The sequence below is a fragment of the Microtus ochrogaster genome, unplaced genomic scaffold (genome assembly GCF_000317375.1).
Source record: "Microtus ochrogaster isolate Prairie Vole_2 unplaced genomic scaffold, MicOch1.0 UNK4, whole genome shotgun sequence".
Taxonomy (NCBI): domain Eukaryota; kingdom Metazoa; phylum Chordata; class Mammalia; order Rodentia; family Cricetidae; genus Microtus; species Microtus ochrogaster.
The window spans coordinates 11,418,829-11,436,206 of NW_004949102.1; the positions used below are offsets into that span (position 1 = coordinate 11,418,829).

Here is a 17,378-nt window from a genome sequence, read left to right on the forward strand (position 1 = left end):
AGAGAGAGAGAGAGAGAGAGAGAGAGAGAGAGAGGTCAAGACTATTAGCTTGTAAATAATTCACATTTTTTTAAATCTCTATGCTACTGCCTTTTATAAGCCTGTTCTGGATGTGTCAAAACTATACTTGCCACTCCACAAATCTGGGTTGTGTAGGGATGGGAGGGATCAAGAAGTAAAATGTATTCCCAAGATTAACTGTGTCTCAGACGCAAACCAACTCATCTCTGTCTCCCTGCTGTGACAGATGGCTACCGGTGTTGGCCTTAAGCGCGGCAGACTCACTGTCCTCAGGCCTACGGACATCTGACACAGAGCCCAGTAGGCTAAATCTAGGTGTTGGCTCACAGCATTCTTTCTGGAGCTTGCAGAGAATCCATTTCCTGCCTGCCCCTGCACATGCCCAGAGGCTAACACATTCCTGGGCTTTCGCCCTCCTTCCTCCAGAGCCAGCCTCCTGGCTCCTCTCTTCCCTTCCTCCCTTCCTCCTATAGTCCTAGCTTCCTGGGAACTCAGGGAGAAAGCCCTTTCTGTTTTTAAGCCCCATGTGGTCAGGTTGAGCACACCTTGATATACCAGAGTAACCCCCCACTCCCCTTTACCCCAGCTTCCACATCCACCCTTGAACCACATCTGCAAACATGAAAGCCTATTGTCAGGTTCTGGAGGTTGGGAGCAGGGTGTGGACATCTGTGGGAGGGGCGAGCTGTCCTGCCTATGACAGCCAGTCCCTGAATTCTATAAGCAATACAAGAGAGTAATGAACAAGATTAGATAGGAAGGAGAGCAGCAGAACGCCTCAATACACATTTACGTCCCTGCTCTAGAGAGAAAATGGGACAAGCCTGGAATGCCAGTCGTCTCGTGGGAAGGTAGACAAGCCTCGCAGTTTGTCGAGTGTCTTCTGCCCTTGAGTTCGTATGTGCAGAGATAACATATATAGTCAACAAAATATGTGTATAGGAGTAATTCACGTGGAAGTCTACCGTGGAATTCCACTTAGCAGCGGTGGCATTGAGGTCAGCACAGGGGTTCAGCAGGAAAGCTTCAAGTCTAGCTAGTTGGAATGAGGAGTAGATTTCGCGTAAGTGAATTAAACCGCTGTGATCTGAGTGTGAGAGAAGTTAGGTAGCTCCACTCTGGCACCGAGTAGGCTTTTAAAGCTCTGTTTGCCGGCATGCTCATCTGGGTGGGACGTGAAGCTGTCCGTCAGAGATTCCTTTCATTCTGGGCTAAGTCCCTCAGGACAATCACTTCTGCTTCTTACCCAAAGAACAAGCAAACCCTGTGGGACAGGGACCTGAGCTGTGTCTCAGTTGACTGCAAGCCAGGCCCTCCAACCCCAGGGCCTTCGCTGCTATCAGAGATGAGGAAATGTATGCACACTGCAAGCCAAGATGGGGTGTCATCTCCAGATACAGTCAACACCACCCCCTCCTTGGGGGACTGGAATTTGGCGGCTTTCCAAGCTGTTAGTGACCAGCCCCTTTTGCCAGGCTTGGTGATGAGATCACCATCAGCGTGCCACTGATGCAGAAGGGCCTGCTGTTCTGGCCTGCTACCAGGCTGACTACTTACTGCCCTCCTCTCCCAGGGGAGTGGAAACACGGGACACCCTGTACGGTCCAGCCCACCCCTGAGCCAGACCCTGACTCTCCCTCCTTTGTTGTGTGGCTTCCTTTTCTCTGTTGGGCATCTTTTCCTGGATAAAAGGGATGAGGGTTTTTTTTTCAGATTTGATTTCTCAGTGGGATCTGTTTGCTTTGGAAGCCACCTCCACCAATGCTAATTGAGACCAGAGCTCAGAATGAGGGCCTGAGAACAGCACGGGATGAACTTTGGGGGGGGGGGGCTGATTTCGGTTCATCTAGTCAGAACTGGACTGTGAGTACATGCCACAATAGCAGGATTCTCTGTTTCCCAAAGGCTGCACAGAGCAGCAGGCTTTCCCCTTTGACTTACTAACTACCGCAAATGAGTTATTTATTTCTTAAAGTTAAGCATATAAAGTCTTCATTTCAAAAGTTCCCAGTCATCCTGGCCCCTGAGAAGTCAGCGATTGAGAGTCTGCATCTCTCCAAGTGCTCTGTAGCCTCCAGGTCTAAATTTGATGGGCGTCTATTAGAGAGATTACAGTAAAAAATAACAATCAGCTCTCCGATGATCCCGTGGGGAGGGGAAGGGTGGGGAGGAGTAGATTTGGCTGAGGACAAGCCCAGACTTTCGTCACAGGGACAGACCCAAGTGTTAACACAAAGGGAAGACAGGAGCATCCTGCAGGGCTCATTTCAGCCCCAGATACCATGGCCTGCGCGCTGGCCCAGCCCATGCTCTGACCTCCAGGCCAGGTCCCCTACCTCAGCCACTCCTGCCTGCTCTGACCAGCTGCGGACAGACATGCTTAGCGGATCCGGGTCCCAGGGAAGGCGCTGCCTGGCCACACTCTCCCAGTGAGTTCTGTACTTTGCTTTTTCAACGTCTCTTTTCTTTCTTTCATTTCTTTTTTTTCCTCTCTCTCTCTCTCTCCAACAAAAGAATTTTTTTTTTAATTGTGGGAGTGGGGAAAAGAGAAACTTGGAGGGGGTGGGGAGGGGAGGAGAAGGTAGGGAGTGTGTAAAAACTTTGCAATTTCAACTGCGGGGGTAGTTTGGAGTCACTGGTTTCCCGGGTTTCCTCGTTTCCATTTTCATGATGCCTTAGCAGGGGTTGGTTTTACCTAGGACCCGGCTTTCTCTCTTCCAAATCCAGGCCAAGGGGCATTGTGCTGCCGAAGGTCTGCTGTTAATTTAGACCTGAGCCCTCTGCCTCGCAGCCAGCAAAACTCAGAGATTTCAGCGAGCCATGGTTGCCCAATCCCTAAAGTAAACAGCCCAGAGCCCTTAGCACACTGCCCATCGACTGGGCCTGAAGGAACCCCAGAGCATATGCTATTGATCAGGGGGCTGTTCAGATAACAGGGGGCTCTGAGGCTTTCGGGTTCTGAGATCCTGGAATGTGAAAGCCAGAGGGGCCTCTGGGATCCTTTCAGGGGTGATGCTGTCTTTCCTCAGACATGGAGCCCAGAGAGATAACTCGGATTACCAAAGCCAGACAAGAGTCCATGGCGGAGCAGCTCCTCTGTTTCCCCTGTCCCCACACTGTCTGTGAAGTCTGAAAACCCTACGGGGTCTTAGGAGAAGGGAGCATGGAAGAGTAGGGAGGCAGATGGCCTTGCGATGAGTTTTCCCTGTTTCTGAGCGTTTTGGCGCCTATTCAGGATCACAGTCGCTGTTCCTGCTGCCCAGTGTTTGTGCAATAGTTGATCGAATAAATAGAAGACCTTGATGGGGTCCTAAGAAACGAGCCCCGCACCCCCGCAATATTTGCAGGTTTCTTGGTTAACCAGTTTCTGTAAGTTGGTCACTCAAATGGGAGAGCTCAGAGAGGCCTGGGACACTGTCTATACAGTTCAGTACTTGTGAAGCTTAAGAAAAAGTAAACTTTTAAGGGGTCCTATTATGTAACAATGGTGTTTGGGCCTAGCGAGTGTGATCTAAAGCCCCGAATCCCCGATACACTGTCCCATCACAACCCCATTGGACATTTCTACCTCCTCTCCTTCTGGCCTCCAACCCAAGTCCAACAGTCTCTCCTAACGCTCCCTGAGGATCCTAGGGCTCCCTTGAAAGGCTCAGAAAGCACCGATCTTTCCTGATGCCTTAATTCGAGATGATGAGACAAAGACACGTGGATATGGAGATAGAGGCCCTGTCCAGATCCCCCCAGCCGGTCAGTCGGCTGCAGAGCCGGGAAGGAAAGGCCTCTTCCTCCATTCCCCTTCCCGCTGCTCTCCTTTTCCCACCTGAGCCTAGCTCTCGCCACACAGCATGCCTGTGGTTCTGGCCATTTACTTTCGCCATACTTCTCTCTCTTCTACTCTTCACTTCCTACGCCCAGCCTTGCACTTGGATGATGGAGATGTCCACCCGTTTGGTCCGAGGCCTCAGTCTCTCTGTCCACCCATCCCGTTCCCAGCCCAGGCCATCTTCATCTGTGAGGCTGCTAGAGCCCACTTTCCTTAATACAGCAAAGTTTTCCAGAAGAACATCATGAGGGTTCCTGCTCGGGGCCAAATTAGTGCCTGCCGCCTCCCATGTAGCACTTGTGGTCTGCCCCCATCTCTTCATACGTTTGCTGCCTTCTTCCTTGAGCATCCCCAGTTCCTCTATTCTCTCCGCTCTAGTAACCTGTGCGCATCCTTCTGTTATTAGCCTGAGACCAAAGGTAATGGACAACGTGTCTGTCTTCTGAAAGTAATTCATTTGATGGCAGGAACTGGTTTGAATGTTCAGAATCCAGGATGACGCTGATACTGGATTTTAAACACACACACACACACACACACACACACACACACACACGGATATGGATTCGGAGGTAAACATATTATTGAAGAAACCCAGCTTACTTACTACAAGCCTCTACTTCTTTACTCTCTGTTTCCATCATTTGAACGTACATAAAGGCCTCCAGACACTTTGCTTTTTAAGAATTCTTAGACTAAATGCTAAAGCAGGTGCTCAACCAAGGGAACTAGAAATTCCTGTGTGTTTCTATCAGGTAATTTATCTCAGTTTCATCACCTAGGGTGCAAGATTAGCACTGATTTTTTTTGTTTTGTTTTTAAAGAGGTGCATTAAAATTCCTGAACACCAGGAACTACGCAAGGGCCATGGTATTTTCTGGAGCAGGTGTGAATGGTTCTCCAGCTCTTCGGATTCTGGGCTGGGTTTAACTTGTCCCAGTGAGCATATTGACAGGTTTCTTCCCTTCCAGCTCAGCGTTTCCCTTGCAGCTTTTTCTCATGTTCCCAAAGTTCATGAAGTTTACTTGAGTTAAGACTTGGGGTTTCCCAGAAATACTAATTTTAGTCCAGTCAGAGTTGTATTTCTTACGGACTTTCAGGATGAAAGATCAAATTTCGGTTTTTGTGGGACCAAAATGGACAGGTGTCCTTAAAGCTAAAGAACCAGGGTAGTGGGGAAATCGTGTGGTTCATCCTACATCCAAGGGAAGGAGTTTGAGAACAATGCAGTGCATTAATAAATGATTGGCGTAATCTTATAAGACTTTTTTAGAAATGACAGAACAAATGGTACCCAGAAATGTCATTGTCAATAGTACTCAAGGACTGGAGAGATGGCTCCATGGTTAAAAGCACTGACTGTTCTTTCCGAGGACACACAAGACTTCCACAATATTTCACACGATAGCTCACAGCAGCCTGTAGCTCCAGTTCCAGGGTGTTGGAAGTCTTCTCCTCTCTGGGTACCAGGCACACACATGGTTCACAGACCTACTTGCAGGCAAAACACCTATCTCCATTAAAAATTTAAATAAAGAGTATTAGAATGCCTATTTCATCCAGTGTGTCCTGGGAATATAGCATTTTGATTTCCCAATGGCATGGCTTTCCTAATATTAACAGACATTATTTCTTTCCTCTCTTATAAACAACATTATAGTACATTTAAAATATTTTCCAATTTCCGGGCATTGTCGTCATCAGCGTCAATCTTAGACATGCCGTAAAGCAGCGATGCCCATCCCAAATGTGCCCGCCACCACTCTGATCTGTTGCCTTTCCTAGGATCTGTCAGTGCGCTGGCTTCTCATGTCTCAGTCTGTTCTGCAGTAGCCTGGGGTATCAGGAGAACCATACGTCAGAGTGAAAGTTAACGGTCCAATGACAGTGGCCTTTTGTCTTACAAAGAGAGGGCATGCACAATTTGTGATTGTTGCTTTCTGTTGCAAACTGGATTTTAATACATATATGTGTGTGTCATATCACATATATCATATGTTTCACATGATATATTGATATTTATATATAATACATCATACGATAGATATCTTAGCTTTAAAAAACTTTCACTTGGTGTGTGTGTGCATGAGTGTATTATGAGATGTGGGTAAGTACAGGCGTATACATGGAGGTCAGCGGACAACTTTTGGGAGTCAATTCTCTCCTTCCACCTTGTTGAGGAGGGTCTCTCTTGTTTCCACCGTTCATTCCAGGCTAGGGAGGTGGCCTATGAACTTCTGGCCTATTCTGTCTCTGGGTCTCATCTTGCCATAGGAATGCTAGGATTACAGATGTGAGTCACCACATCCAGCCTTCTGTGGGTCCCAGGGACCAAAGTTGGGTCCTCTGGCTTGTGGGACAGGCACTTTTGCCAGCTGACCCATCTCTCCAGCCCCAAAGATAGGGTTTTAAGTGGTTGTGTTTTCTGGACCAATTCTTTGGAGCAGAGTAAAATGACACTATTTATGAGGCATAGGAAAGAAGGGCATAAAATGGATAATTTTGCTTCGCGGGTACTGATCACTCGATCGAGACTGTTGCGGAAATGGGTGGGGAGTCCCTGCAAGCCACCATGGAGACACTCTTGATCCTCTGCACGTGTCTCCCCTGGGAATGGCCAGTTCACTATCTAGGTGGTCGCCACAGAGGATGCTGTTTATGTAGCTTCCTCCTTTCTTTTCCCTGCCTTGGTTGGGGAATAATCCTTCACTTTACATTGCTGATCACTTCCCTCCTCACCCATCAAAAGTGGTTCTGCAGAGGCTAGACCAACATGACAAAGAGGACACGGGCTCAGCTGTCCTTGGGAAGCTGACTCCCCAACTGGGTGTGTTTCCCATGGGCACATGGCTACACTTCTCTGCCCTGGCATCTGCCCACGTATCTTGGGTTGCAAAGGTGGCTTTGGACTCTCTGGCCTGCCATCCCAGCTACCGTGTGGAGTGGTGTTTGAAGCTCCAGTGTGAGACAAGTGAAAGTCTTGGAAAGGTCTTCCTAGAAATGGAGCACTGGCCGGATTTGTTTCCAACCCTGACTGAATTTTTAAGAGGAGTCTTCTAAAATGTGTAAACCTCCCTCATTTCCATCTAGTCATTCAGCAAATATTCAACTGAGAATTTCCGGTACTAGCTGGTCTTGTTGTATTGGACACTAATAGCATTAAAAAGAACAAAGGGCAGGCTATGTCCCCGAGCTTATGTCATTCTGTAACCTCCCAAATACTTCATGAGTGTTTGTTTAGCCATCCGCCTACATCTACCACACACACACACACACACACACACACACACATACATACACACACACATTTAGAACTGTGCCTTCAGTCAGAGTAGCACAGGTTGCTCGCTAGTCAGCATTATCTACACCAAGGGTCTCAGTTTTCTTTTTCTTATGACCCTCTAGAAAGAAATTCACTTTTCATTAAGGCCACATATTTGAATGGACATATTTTCTCTGTGTGTAATATAAATATGCCAACAATGTTCACTTTTGCAGTGTATACTATTCTTTGACATTTTCTGTACCACTCTATTTCACATTAAAATGGTGACCTGACCCACTAGGGAGCTTCCATAGGCTGCAAACAGGTCACATTCTGAAGGGCGAAGCATGGAGCATACTGAATGAGCATCTTTGCTTTGATCCCTGCATTCATAGCAGCTTGCCAACCTCTGTCCACCCAGGCTGGAGGACCCAGGGGTCAGCCTGAAGATGGAAAAAGGGCGATTTTGGATGGGAGTCAGAGAGCCTCAATTCTGGTCTAACTCCTGTAGCTGGTGCCATGATCTCCAAAAAGTCACCTCACCTTGCTGTGACACGACTAGGCTACTATAAAGGAGATGCTATCGCCCACTGTGTACTGCTCAAGGGTGAGCAGGGACGCCCAGCATCATGGTATCCATTGACATATGCAGAAAAGCACTAAGCACAGAACCAGTGAAGTTGTTGTTCAATAAGCTTGCTCTCCCAATGAAACTTTAATACCAGAGGAACACTTAGGGAGACCATGTGTTCTCAATAGAGCTCAGCAAGATTTCTGAAACTCACTGCACCATGATGCAACTTCGTAAGTGAAAATCTCAGTGTGGCATTTGTTTGTGATGTTGTAACTAGCTCCACAATGAGGTCACCTCGCCCTTCTGCCCTTTAAATACTTTTGCTGGTTGTAAAATCAAAGAAGCAACTAGGTGGTCGGTGGGTTGTAAGTTCTGAGCCAGTTTGTGCAAGGCACACTTGACCTGATGTTATGTTTTATTCCACAAGGTTGCTCAACATTAATTCCCACTGTGTTTAAGGCCACTTTTTATTAAAGGCCACTAATGGTAAACAAAACTGTCTGGTAAAGGAAGTTTAAGACAATAAACTAGTAGATAAAAATATGGCATTTTTTCCACATTTCCTTTCTAGTTTATTCTAAACCTCATCTTGCACAGATGCTGATTAAAACGAATGTGTCTTTCAACTTGTGCCCGGTCCCTGTTGAGAGTGAGAGTCACTCAGGACATTTCCCCATCGCAAGTTACCTCTGCCTGCTCCATTTCATTCTGTCTTTGTTTTACCTTCCTACGGCTGTTTGCTAGTTGTGTTCTTCAGCTTTCCATCTGCATTGACAAAATTGCCTGAGCTAATGAACTAAGTATGCAAAGGTTTGTTTTGGTACATGGGTTCAGAGGTGTCATTGTCATGGGTCCGTGGTCATTTGGCCTTGTGACTTTGGGTCTGCTGGTGGCACAGTGCGTCACGGCCCAAGTGTGTGGTGGGAGAGACAGTCTGTAAACTTAGCTGCTGGGAAGCAGAAAGACATAATAGGATCAGGACATAGACATTCTCCTGCTAGCTTCCTCCAAGTAGGTCCCACCTATTAACAGTAGTACCACCACCTCCCACCTAGTGCTACAGACTGGGACCAAGCCTGTGACCCATGGCAGTTGAGTGGAATACCGTCAGTCCTCTTTTCTAGAATTTGGTCCTCCACATTGGGGGTTGGAGACAGAAAATAACAACCAAGTAGAAACTGTCACCCTATCCCTACGAGAAGAACGTGCGCTGGCCACTTTTGCACTTTAGAGCCGTGAACTCTATCAGAGGCAGCTCATCACTACCCTGTTACAGCAGGCGTTCTTTTGGGCCACCAACCAGCTCCCGAATCATGACATGATGACTTATTATTAACTATAAATGCTCAGCCTTAGCTTAGCTTGTCCCACCAGCTCTTATAACTTACTTTAACCAGTTTCTCTTCATCTACACTTTGCTACCTTTCTTTCATTCTGTGTATCTTTTTTTCTTCCTCTGTGTCTGGCTAGCTGACGGCTGCCTGGGTGGTTGGCCCCAGGCGTTTCTCTCTCTCTCTCTCTCTCTCTCTCTCTCTCTCTCTCTCTCTCTCCCTCCCTCCCTCCCTCCCTCCCTTCCTTCTTCCCTCCCTCCCTCAGTCTCGTTCCTCTCCAGCCTAGATTTCTCCTTCTATTTATTCTCTCTGCCTACCAGCCCCATTTACTGCCTAGCTATTGGCCAATCAGCTTTTTAGTAGACCAATCAGGTGCCTTAGACAGGCAAGATAAAACAGCAACACATCTTTCCATCATTAGACAAATGCAGCATAAACACATGTAGCAATCTTCACACAGTTAAAGTAATATTCCACAACACCCTGTAGAGTTGCCAGGGGAAGAGAAAAGCATGAACACTGCTAAACAGCGGATCTATGATGCTTACGACGTGTCTCCACAGACTCTTGTGTGGTACACTTAGTCCCAGCTGGTGACCTCTGTTTTGATGGGTTGCAGAAACTTGAGGAGGTGGAGCCTAAATGGAAGAAGGTCATTGGGCAGAGGGTGGGGCTAGGGGGAGCTTTTGGGGGATGGGCGTCTTGTCCTGGTGGTTGCTGTTGTTCTCTGCTTCCTGTTCATCCTGAGGCGAGGTGTAAAGTACATGCTCTGCTACACACTCTCACCACCATGATGTCTGACCTGAGCTCACAGAGCCAGGTAACCACGCGCAGAATCCTATTGGCTGTTTTACTTTTTTACCTTTACAAGGCTGCTTAACCTTGACGGCCTAAGTCAAAAGCCACAATTCTTCCCTGAAGGTAGTCCCTTGAGTGTTTGGGTCACAGCCACAGGAAAATTAGCAACAGCAAACAGGCTGTTAATCTCACTGTGTCCTGACTCTCCCTCCACCTGTGGGAAATACCAGGCATTCCCTGCCTTACAGGCTAGCAAGAGTTAAAGGCACCAGCCCCCAGAGCACAGGAGCCTCAGTGAAGCTGAAATGGGCATGGTATTACCCCGTACCACTGGTCTCCCCTCTGAACTTTCCCCTCCTCAGAGACCCCAGAGTCACTGAGGTTGGGGCAAATGTAACAGAATCCAGTTTGAGGTTGACCTGCGCTCACTAGAATATTTTACTTTTCAGAAAGTCAGAGTTCCTTGTCTCTGATTTCGCTTGCTTTGTTTACTTCCTACTAGAAAGCACCCAGCCATTCTCAGGGCAAGTCTAATCTTCAAGTACATTTGTTAAATGCTGACTTTTTTTTAATTTTCTTGTTTGTCCTAAATAGGATATTCCGGGAAGGAGAATATGGTGAGAGGCAGGGTTTGCTTGCTGTTGAACGCCATCATTTCTCAAGCGTTCCTGACAGGAAGTGTCAGTTAAAAATCCTGACTTGAGCATCCGAAAACTCTTGGGTCCCAGTTCCATCTGTTTCTCACCAGTGTGCGCCCAGACCGAGGGACTTAATGTCTGCAAGTTTCATACTGCATCCCTCTACAAAAAGAGGGAAATGGCCGTAGTTAACACAGCTCCTGGTGTTTGCCAAGAGTTCAAAAGGCAGGAGGAGTAGGTGCCTTACAGTGACAGTCATTTATGGGAGTCAGTGCATAGGAGATGAATGGAGAAACTGGGCTGCTAGGTGATCGCAAAAGCAGGGCAACTCTGATGGGGTGAATTCCTGGGACTGCCAGGGGAAAGTAGAGACCAAGGGGTGATTCACAACAATGGAAACCCTACTGTTCTGGAGGCTGGAAGTCTGAAATCAATGCGTCAAGGGGGACTCTCTCTAGAGACCTTTAGGGAAGGTCTATCCTGGCCCCTCCCAGTTTCTGATGGCTCCCCGATGTTCCCTGGCTTCTGGCTTCACAGCTCAGACAGTTTCACCCGCCATTCTTGGAATCTCTTTACCTGGCTTTCTCTCTGTGCATGTCTGTGTTTGTGTCCAAAGGATACCTGTTGTACGGGATTGCACGGTACTCTTGGGACCTCACAGGCACCGTGTTACATCTGCAAAGACCTTCCATCTAAGTCATGAGAGATGCTTCCGGTCGGGATATCAGTATACCTCTGTGGGGAATGCAGTGCAGCTCATCAGAGAGTGTGTGGGCCCCCTAGAATGACATGACACTCCACAGGTGCTTTTAAGGTTTGCTAATGTCTCCACAAAATGGACAAACCTCATACATCCTGGAAGGGGCTATTAGATAGGCTTTTAAAAAATGAGTATTTTCTAACCACAGAAGTTCCCTAGACCTGAACACAGCAAGGGGCTTTCTCTTGGAATGAAGGACACCCAGGAACTGTCTGTCATCTTCGTTAACTTCAAGGCAAAGAACAGAGCAGACACGGATAAAGCTCAGGTCCGCGTGAGCTCATGCTCTCCCTCCTTTCCCTGCATGCATTTTAAATGCCTGACCTCACTTAAATATGCACTTTGATCCATGAAACATGAGGAGCCCGGGTCTCAGGATTGGTGATTTGGGAGGAGACCATGGAGAAACCCCTACCTCAGAGAGTAGAGCATCCTTGTTACCCAACTTCTCCCAAGTGGCCTGAAAGGCTAAGAATTATTAGCTCTGCTCAGAACTACAGGTTAGACTCCCCAATAGCCCCAGGTTTGGGAAGACTACAGGAACACAGCTGAATTGGAAAATGAACAAATGAAAAGATAACGTTTAGAAGTTAGGAGAAGCAGCATTTTAAAAAACATTTGGAAAAACAACATATGATTTCAACCATACTTCCATGCCTTACTCTGCAAAAGTCGAGACTAATGGACACAGTAAAGAGATTGGTGATTACCAGCAATTGGGGGGCGGGGAGAGAAAGGAAGAGCAAGAGATTTAAGAGGGGCAAGTAAGCAGAGCACAGAAGGATTCAGAGGGGGTGGCGCATATACTTTATCTATGGAGACACATTCAAATTCACAGAACATACAACACTAAGACCAAAGCCTAATATGAACTAAGGACTGGATGGGCCTGCTGTGTCTGTCCATTAAGACTTTGGTTCTGAAACCAAGTCGGAATCTATTAAGAAACCGTTTCAACATTAAGGGAGAGAGGGGAGCTCAGGAAAGGATGGGATGCACCTAAGACCTAGTTTCAGGTTTATGAAAAGAGTGAGTCCCACTTGGGTCCATCCATTGTAACGAAAGCCCTTCTAGGGGTCGGGGGGATTGTATCTGGTGGGACAGGCTATGAGTCTGGAGAAACAGGGGTGTCTGGGAAAGCTCATTCTTTTGAGCTTTTCTTGACACCTAAAACTGCTTTCAAAAGTTAAACATTTGAAATAAGTTACAAGGCACAGTTGGCTCCTACGGAAGGCTCCTCCCAGCTTCATCATTTTGCTGGCAGTCTCCAGCATCCCTTGGCTTGTGGAAGCATCACTCTGATCCTCTGCCTTGGGGGCCATTCTCATCACCTCTCTTCCCATAGTCTACTCTCTGTCCAGATTTCATACTGGATTAGAATCCACCCTGATGACTTTGCTTTAAGCCTAATTTCCAAATAAGGCTGCATTCCAAGGAACTGGTAGTTAGGTTGTCAGCATCTGGTTTTTTGGAGGCCACAATGCATGACAAATACTGGAAGACCATAAAATTCTAACATGACATTTCATAGCTTAATTCTTCAGCTACAAGTGGGATAACAATTGAGTCTATTTAAAATGTCAGCTGGCTGGACGATGCTGGGGCAGTTGGGATAGCTGGAGCTTTCCCTAGTAGCCCAATGTCTAAAATCAGTCCAGGGAGAGTTAGAACCAAGCACCCTGCTTGTAGCTGTGATCCATCATCTCTCCATGAGGCCTCGTACTGAGCCAGCCTCAAAGAGGCTCAGAGAAAGAGATTGGCCTGTTCCTTTTTTGGACATGAGAAGGCAAAGCTCCCTGTCACTAACTTCCTGTCTACATGCTAATGAGAAGTGGCATGGATTAGGGAAGAGGTAAAGAAAAAAGAGACAAAAGGCATTCCCTTTAATAGATTTAAAAATAAGACAAACAAAAAACCATTTCTCCCATCATCCTTCCATCCTCCAAAGGGGATAAAAACCAGCACAGAAAATCATGATGGGAAACCTGAGTACACACACAGGAAATAAGATCCATCCCCTTCCATCTGTTCTATGTTGAAACTGTAGTTTTCCCATTTCTCTGATATTAACGCTATCATTTTAAAGGAGTTTGAGGTCCTTGAGTTGGGAAAACCCTTCATGGGGTGGGGCTCAGTAGGTGAAAGTTTACCGTGCCATCATAAGTGCCCGAGTTCAAATTTCCAGCACCCATCTTGTGTTGGATACAGGTATGTCTGCTTGTGCCCCTAACCCCAGCACTGAAGGAATAAAGATGGAGAGAGATAGAGCAAGCTAAGAAAATTCTGTGCCCACCTCTGATCTTAGTATACTATACACACACACAGGGATATATGCACCAACACATACATCTATACACACATACCACACCGACAAATAAATAAATAAGAATAAATGTTTAAAACGCCTTCCTGGACCATCCTTCCCATCTCATTGGAAAGTAAAGAATAACATCTAAACCCTGTAGGCACAGAACCCATTTGATGGTGGTGGTGGTGGTGATGATGATGATGATGATGATGATAACATAAAAACGGCTAACACTATTATAGTGCTTTCTGTATGCTAAGCACTGCTTCAGGACTTTGAAAACCCTAGTTCATTTGATTATTAACCCCACTTCATGGTAAGCAGAATTATCTTCACTTTACAGAGGAGGACAATAAGGGCAGAGAGGTTGCCCATCTCCCCGCAGCCTGGGAGTGGGTAGTCTGGCTGCTGGTGACTGCCTTGTGCAGTCCAGTTTTGTGTTGAATGACTGCTGGTCCCTGTGTGTTTCCACAGCTCTGGCCTCTGGCCTTTGCGTGGTAACTCTGGCAGTAATTGTATCATTACATCACTTCCTGACTGATGAGCAAGCTGCTTCTCCAGGAGGGGCAAAGGCTAGAGCGGATGGGAGAAAATGGATGCAGGACCTTTGATCTGCCTGGATTCAATCTACAACTACCAACCCAGGGGATAATACACCGCCCCGAGGGTCCTAAAAAGTGATCATAAAGTGGACCCCTTCCCCCAAGCGGGAGACCTGGATTCCTACTGTGTTAGTAAGTAGCTCCTTTCGTTTCGGTTAGCCACACCACAAAACTGTTGTGATGCCAATTAAAGTTAATTCTTCTAGACTTTGGATTTGCCCAGATCATAACTTCTAAATGCTGTGTTGTCACTGTTAGAGAAGGGACACCTGGAAAGAAACGAGTAAGGGCCACCACGGTGAAGCAGCCTACAGTGGAGGTCAGCTGGAGTCACCATGAGCATAGCCGGGCCATGTGACTGACCCCCCTGCACGGGGTTTCTTACCTAGTCTATACAGTGTGAGCGGTCAAGTCCTCTCGGTCTTGCAGCCAGGACCAGATGGGCTGTGCCGTGCCTAGCCTCACTGCTCCCACACAAATGGTTCTTAGCCCAGTTTAACATCCTCCTCGGCCTTTTGAAGCATCTTTTGATTCACTCATCAAAAGTTGAAGTTGGTAGGTCTTATTCGTTCTTTTATGTCTTTGGTTTTTCACACAGATAATGGCTGTTATATTTGGCTTTTTTTTAAAAGTGTTTGTTTGTTTGTTTGTTTGTTTATTTATTTATTTATTTATTTGGCCTAGGGAATAATAACCCTTTAACAAGGTGTAAAATGTAGCAGAATCAGTTGTTCATCAGCAGCAGCAACCTACTCTGGGGGGTATGTGTTAAGGTGACTCCTGGGGTTCCCTCCAGTTTAAGACAGGCTCTGCTCCCTTTGTTTGTAGCCCTTGGGGAATGTGAGAACTTTAGTTCTCTCTGGTAGGTTTCCAGACTCCTTAGTTGAACAGAACCCAGAATTTTGACATCTTGGCTATAAAAGAGAGCACTGATCAGCAACGCTCGATGTGGCGCTGAAGCCTAGCTCTCAGTCTAGGTTCCTTGGCCCTTCAGGGTCCGTCTTCTCAGTGGTGAAGTTGACACGGTAATAGCATCCGTCTCTCCGGCATTATGAAGATCAGATTCCATCCTGAATGTGATGAAAGTGCTTTGCAAAATAGCTGTGCTCCGTGACAGCGTGGACGGCCCTGAGTTTAGGAGCTGGCTCCAGAAATGGTTTAGCCACCAAACAGGACGGGATGGAGCAGGCAGCCCTGCTGACAGATCTTAACAAGGACCTGTCTCATTCTGACTTGGAAGCAACTCTCAGTTGTGTTAACACTGTGTAGGAGGAAAAGTCTGGCATGGATAGTGGTTCGCTGTGAGATGAGGGTGAGCGTGTGAGCCAAGGCTAGGGTCAGGGCCAACAGAAGGTCATGCTGTAAGCAGGTGACAAGCTGAAAGACAGAAGAGACAGGCCTGTGTTCTACTTCAGTGGTGTGTGGGGGTGGGTGGGAGAGAAGAGAATGTTCATGACATCTCCAGGTATGTGTGCTCTGCTTGGAACTAAGACAGACCAGTGTGTGCAGACCTCCCAAGCCCACCTCTTACTGAGAGCAAAGGGTGCTCACAAACAAATGTTCAGCTCCCTAGATGCCTTCAGATTGCAGTTCTCCTAATTATATTTCTAAATTTCAAAAAAAACACCCTTCCTAAGAATGCATTTTTTTATTTAAAAAAAAATCAGGATTGTGTTTTAATTTTGGTTTGGCCTTTAAAGAAAGTTTTGTTTTCCAAAGCCATAATTGTGGCCTTCTCAAAAATGGATTGTCCTCCGTAGCGAGGATTTAATGTTTCCAGCCGCCCTCTGCCTCCTCTGAGCCTATGATCCTGGCTCCATTCTTATGAGCTACACATGTTGTTGAAGCCACTCCTGGGCCCTCAGACGGGAGCAGCCTCTGCCCTGCCCGTTGTCCTAATAAGGGAACGTACAAGCTCCCGTGGGTGAGGTAAGGGGAGTCAGGCGGTGGATGGTATTTTTGCTGATCAAGGAGGATACGGTGTGGTTTGGCAGGTATCTCTCTTGGTTTGGCTGGCTCCTGACTTGGTTTCTTCCTTTGACAGTTCAAATGCTGTTAAACAAACTGCAAGACTTGTCCTTCCGCAGCTCTTCGGCTGAGCTCGGAGAATGCCATCCTGTGATTGGGAAAAAAAAGAAGATTTGTAGTTATAGGTTAAGTCCCCTGGGCCATCTGAATAGATGACAATGATGTCAAACTCGGTTATGGAAAGAACGAGAGATCTGCTGTTTGGTTTGTTCAGCCGATGTTTTTAGGTCTTAAGAATCTATCCGTGCAATGGTATTAACGCCTACAGTTGCTTTTAAATATTGATATCACTCAATTTCAAATGAAATGAAGGAAATAAGAAGCCTGCCATTAGGCTCATAAAGAAAAATGGATCATCTGTGCCCTCTGGTTCCTTGAGTGGCTGCCTGTGCCCCCTCTAGGTACCGTTTTCAGAATGACTTAGCGCTGCCTTCTGTCTTAGCTGCATCCGCTCCAAACTCTGTAGGGCACTCGGCAGGAATGGGTGTTTCTCAACCTGCCTGCAGACCGAGTCCCTCAGGCAGCTTTGAGATGTTCTCATGCCAGGTCAGCAGCTCTGCTTGAACTGGGCTCAGGCATAACCCGAAATAGGGACTCTTAAGAGCAACCCCAGGTAATTCTATTGTAGAGCTAAGGTTCGTGACCTTGAGATAAACGTTCCCAAATGCACCCTCTATTGTGCCATCTGCTTCCCTCAAGGGCCAGACTCTTCCTGACATTTTGAAACCTTTAAAGAAAATACAGTATGTACATGGAACGTGTTAGACCGGTTTCTTCTTGGGCCAGTAGGTTCAGGTCCAGTTGTTTTCAAACTCTTAACAACAGAGACTCATAGCTGAAACCAAAATCAGCTTCTAGACACGTGGGTATTGTTTAAACACTGTTTTCCTCACCCAAAAGGAGTAAAACTTTCTGCCAAACTGTTAAAAATGGTGTATTCATTTCAAAGCTGTAAATAATGTAGTTATACTTTTCAAGTTTTCTGTGTCCCGTAAATTATATATCTCTTGAGATCCTATTTAATAAATGCCTCTGATTTTCCTCTAATACTAAGCCAACATCACATTGTGAATCATAAAATTGCTGTATCTAGCAAAGATGAAACGATACAACCAATGGATTTAAAAAAAAAATAAAGGCCACTTATCTTCAAAAAATAATAGGGTGTGAGAATACAATACCCCATAGAGGAGAGTTAAAACTTGGTAAACTCAGCCGGGCGGTGGTGGC

The 17,378-nt window shown here is 46.6% G+C and overlaps 1 protein-coding gene across 5 annotated transcripts in view; it reads left to right on the forward strand.

Annotated features, from left to right (window-relative positions):
- Cald1 (caldesmon 1) overlaps positions 1 to 17,378 on the forward strand; it is a 192,806-nt gene that overhangs the window by 114,922 nt on the left and 60,506 nt on the right. The window contains exon 1 of one of the 5 annotated variants that reach the window (XM_026788563.1): positions 2,193 to 2,450. The exons of the other annotated variants lie outside the window; for them this stretch is intronic. Coding sequence (XP_026644364.1) covers positions 2,398 to 2,450 — 53 coding nt within the window. The 5' untranslated portion in view covers positions 2,193 to 2,397. Of the gene's footprint in view, positions 1 to 2,192; positions 2,451 to 17,378 lie in introns of those variants that run through there. 5 annotated transcript variants of the gene reach the window in all.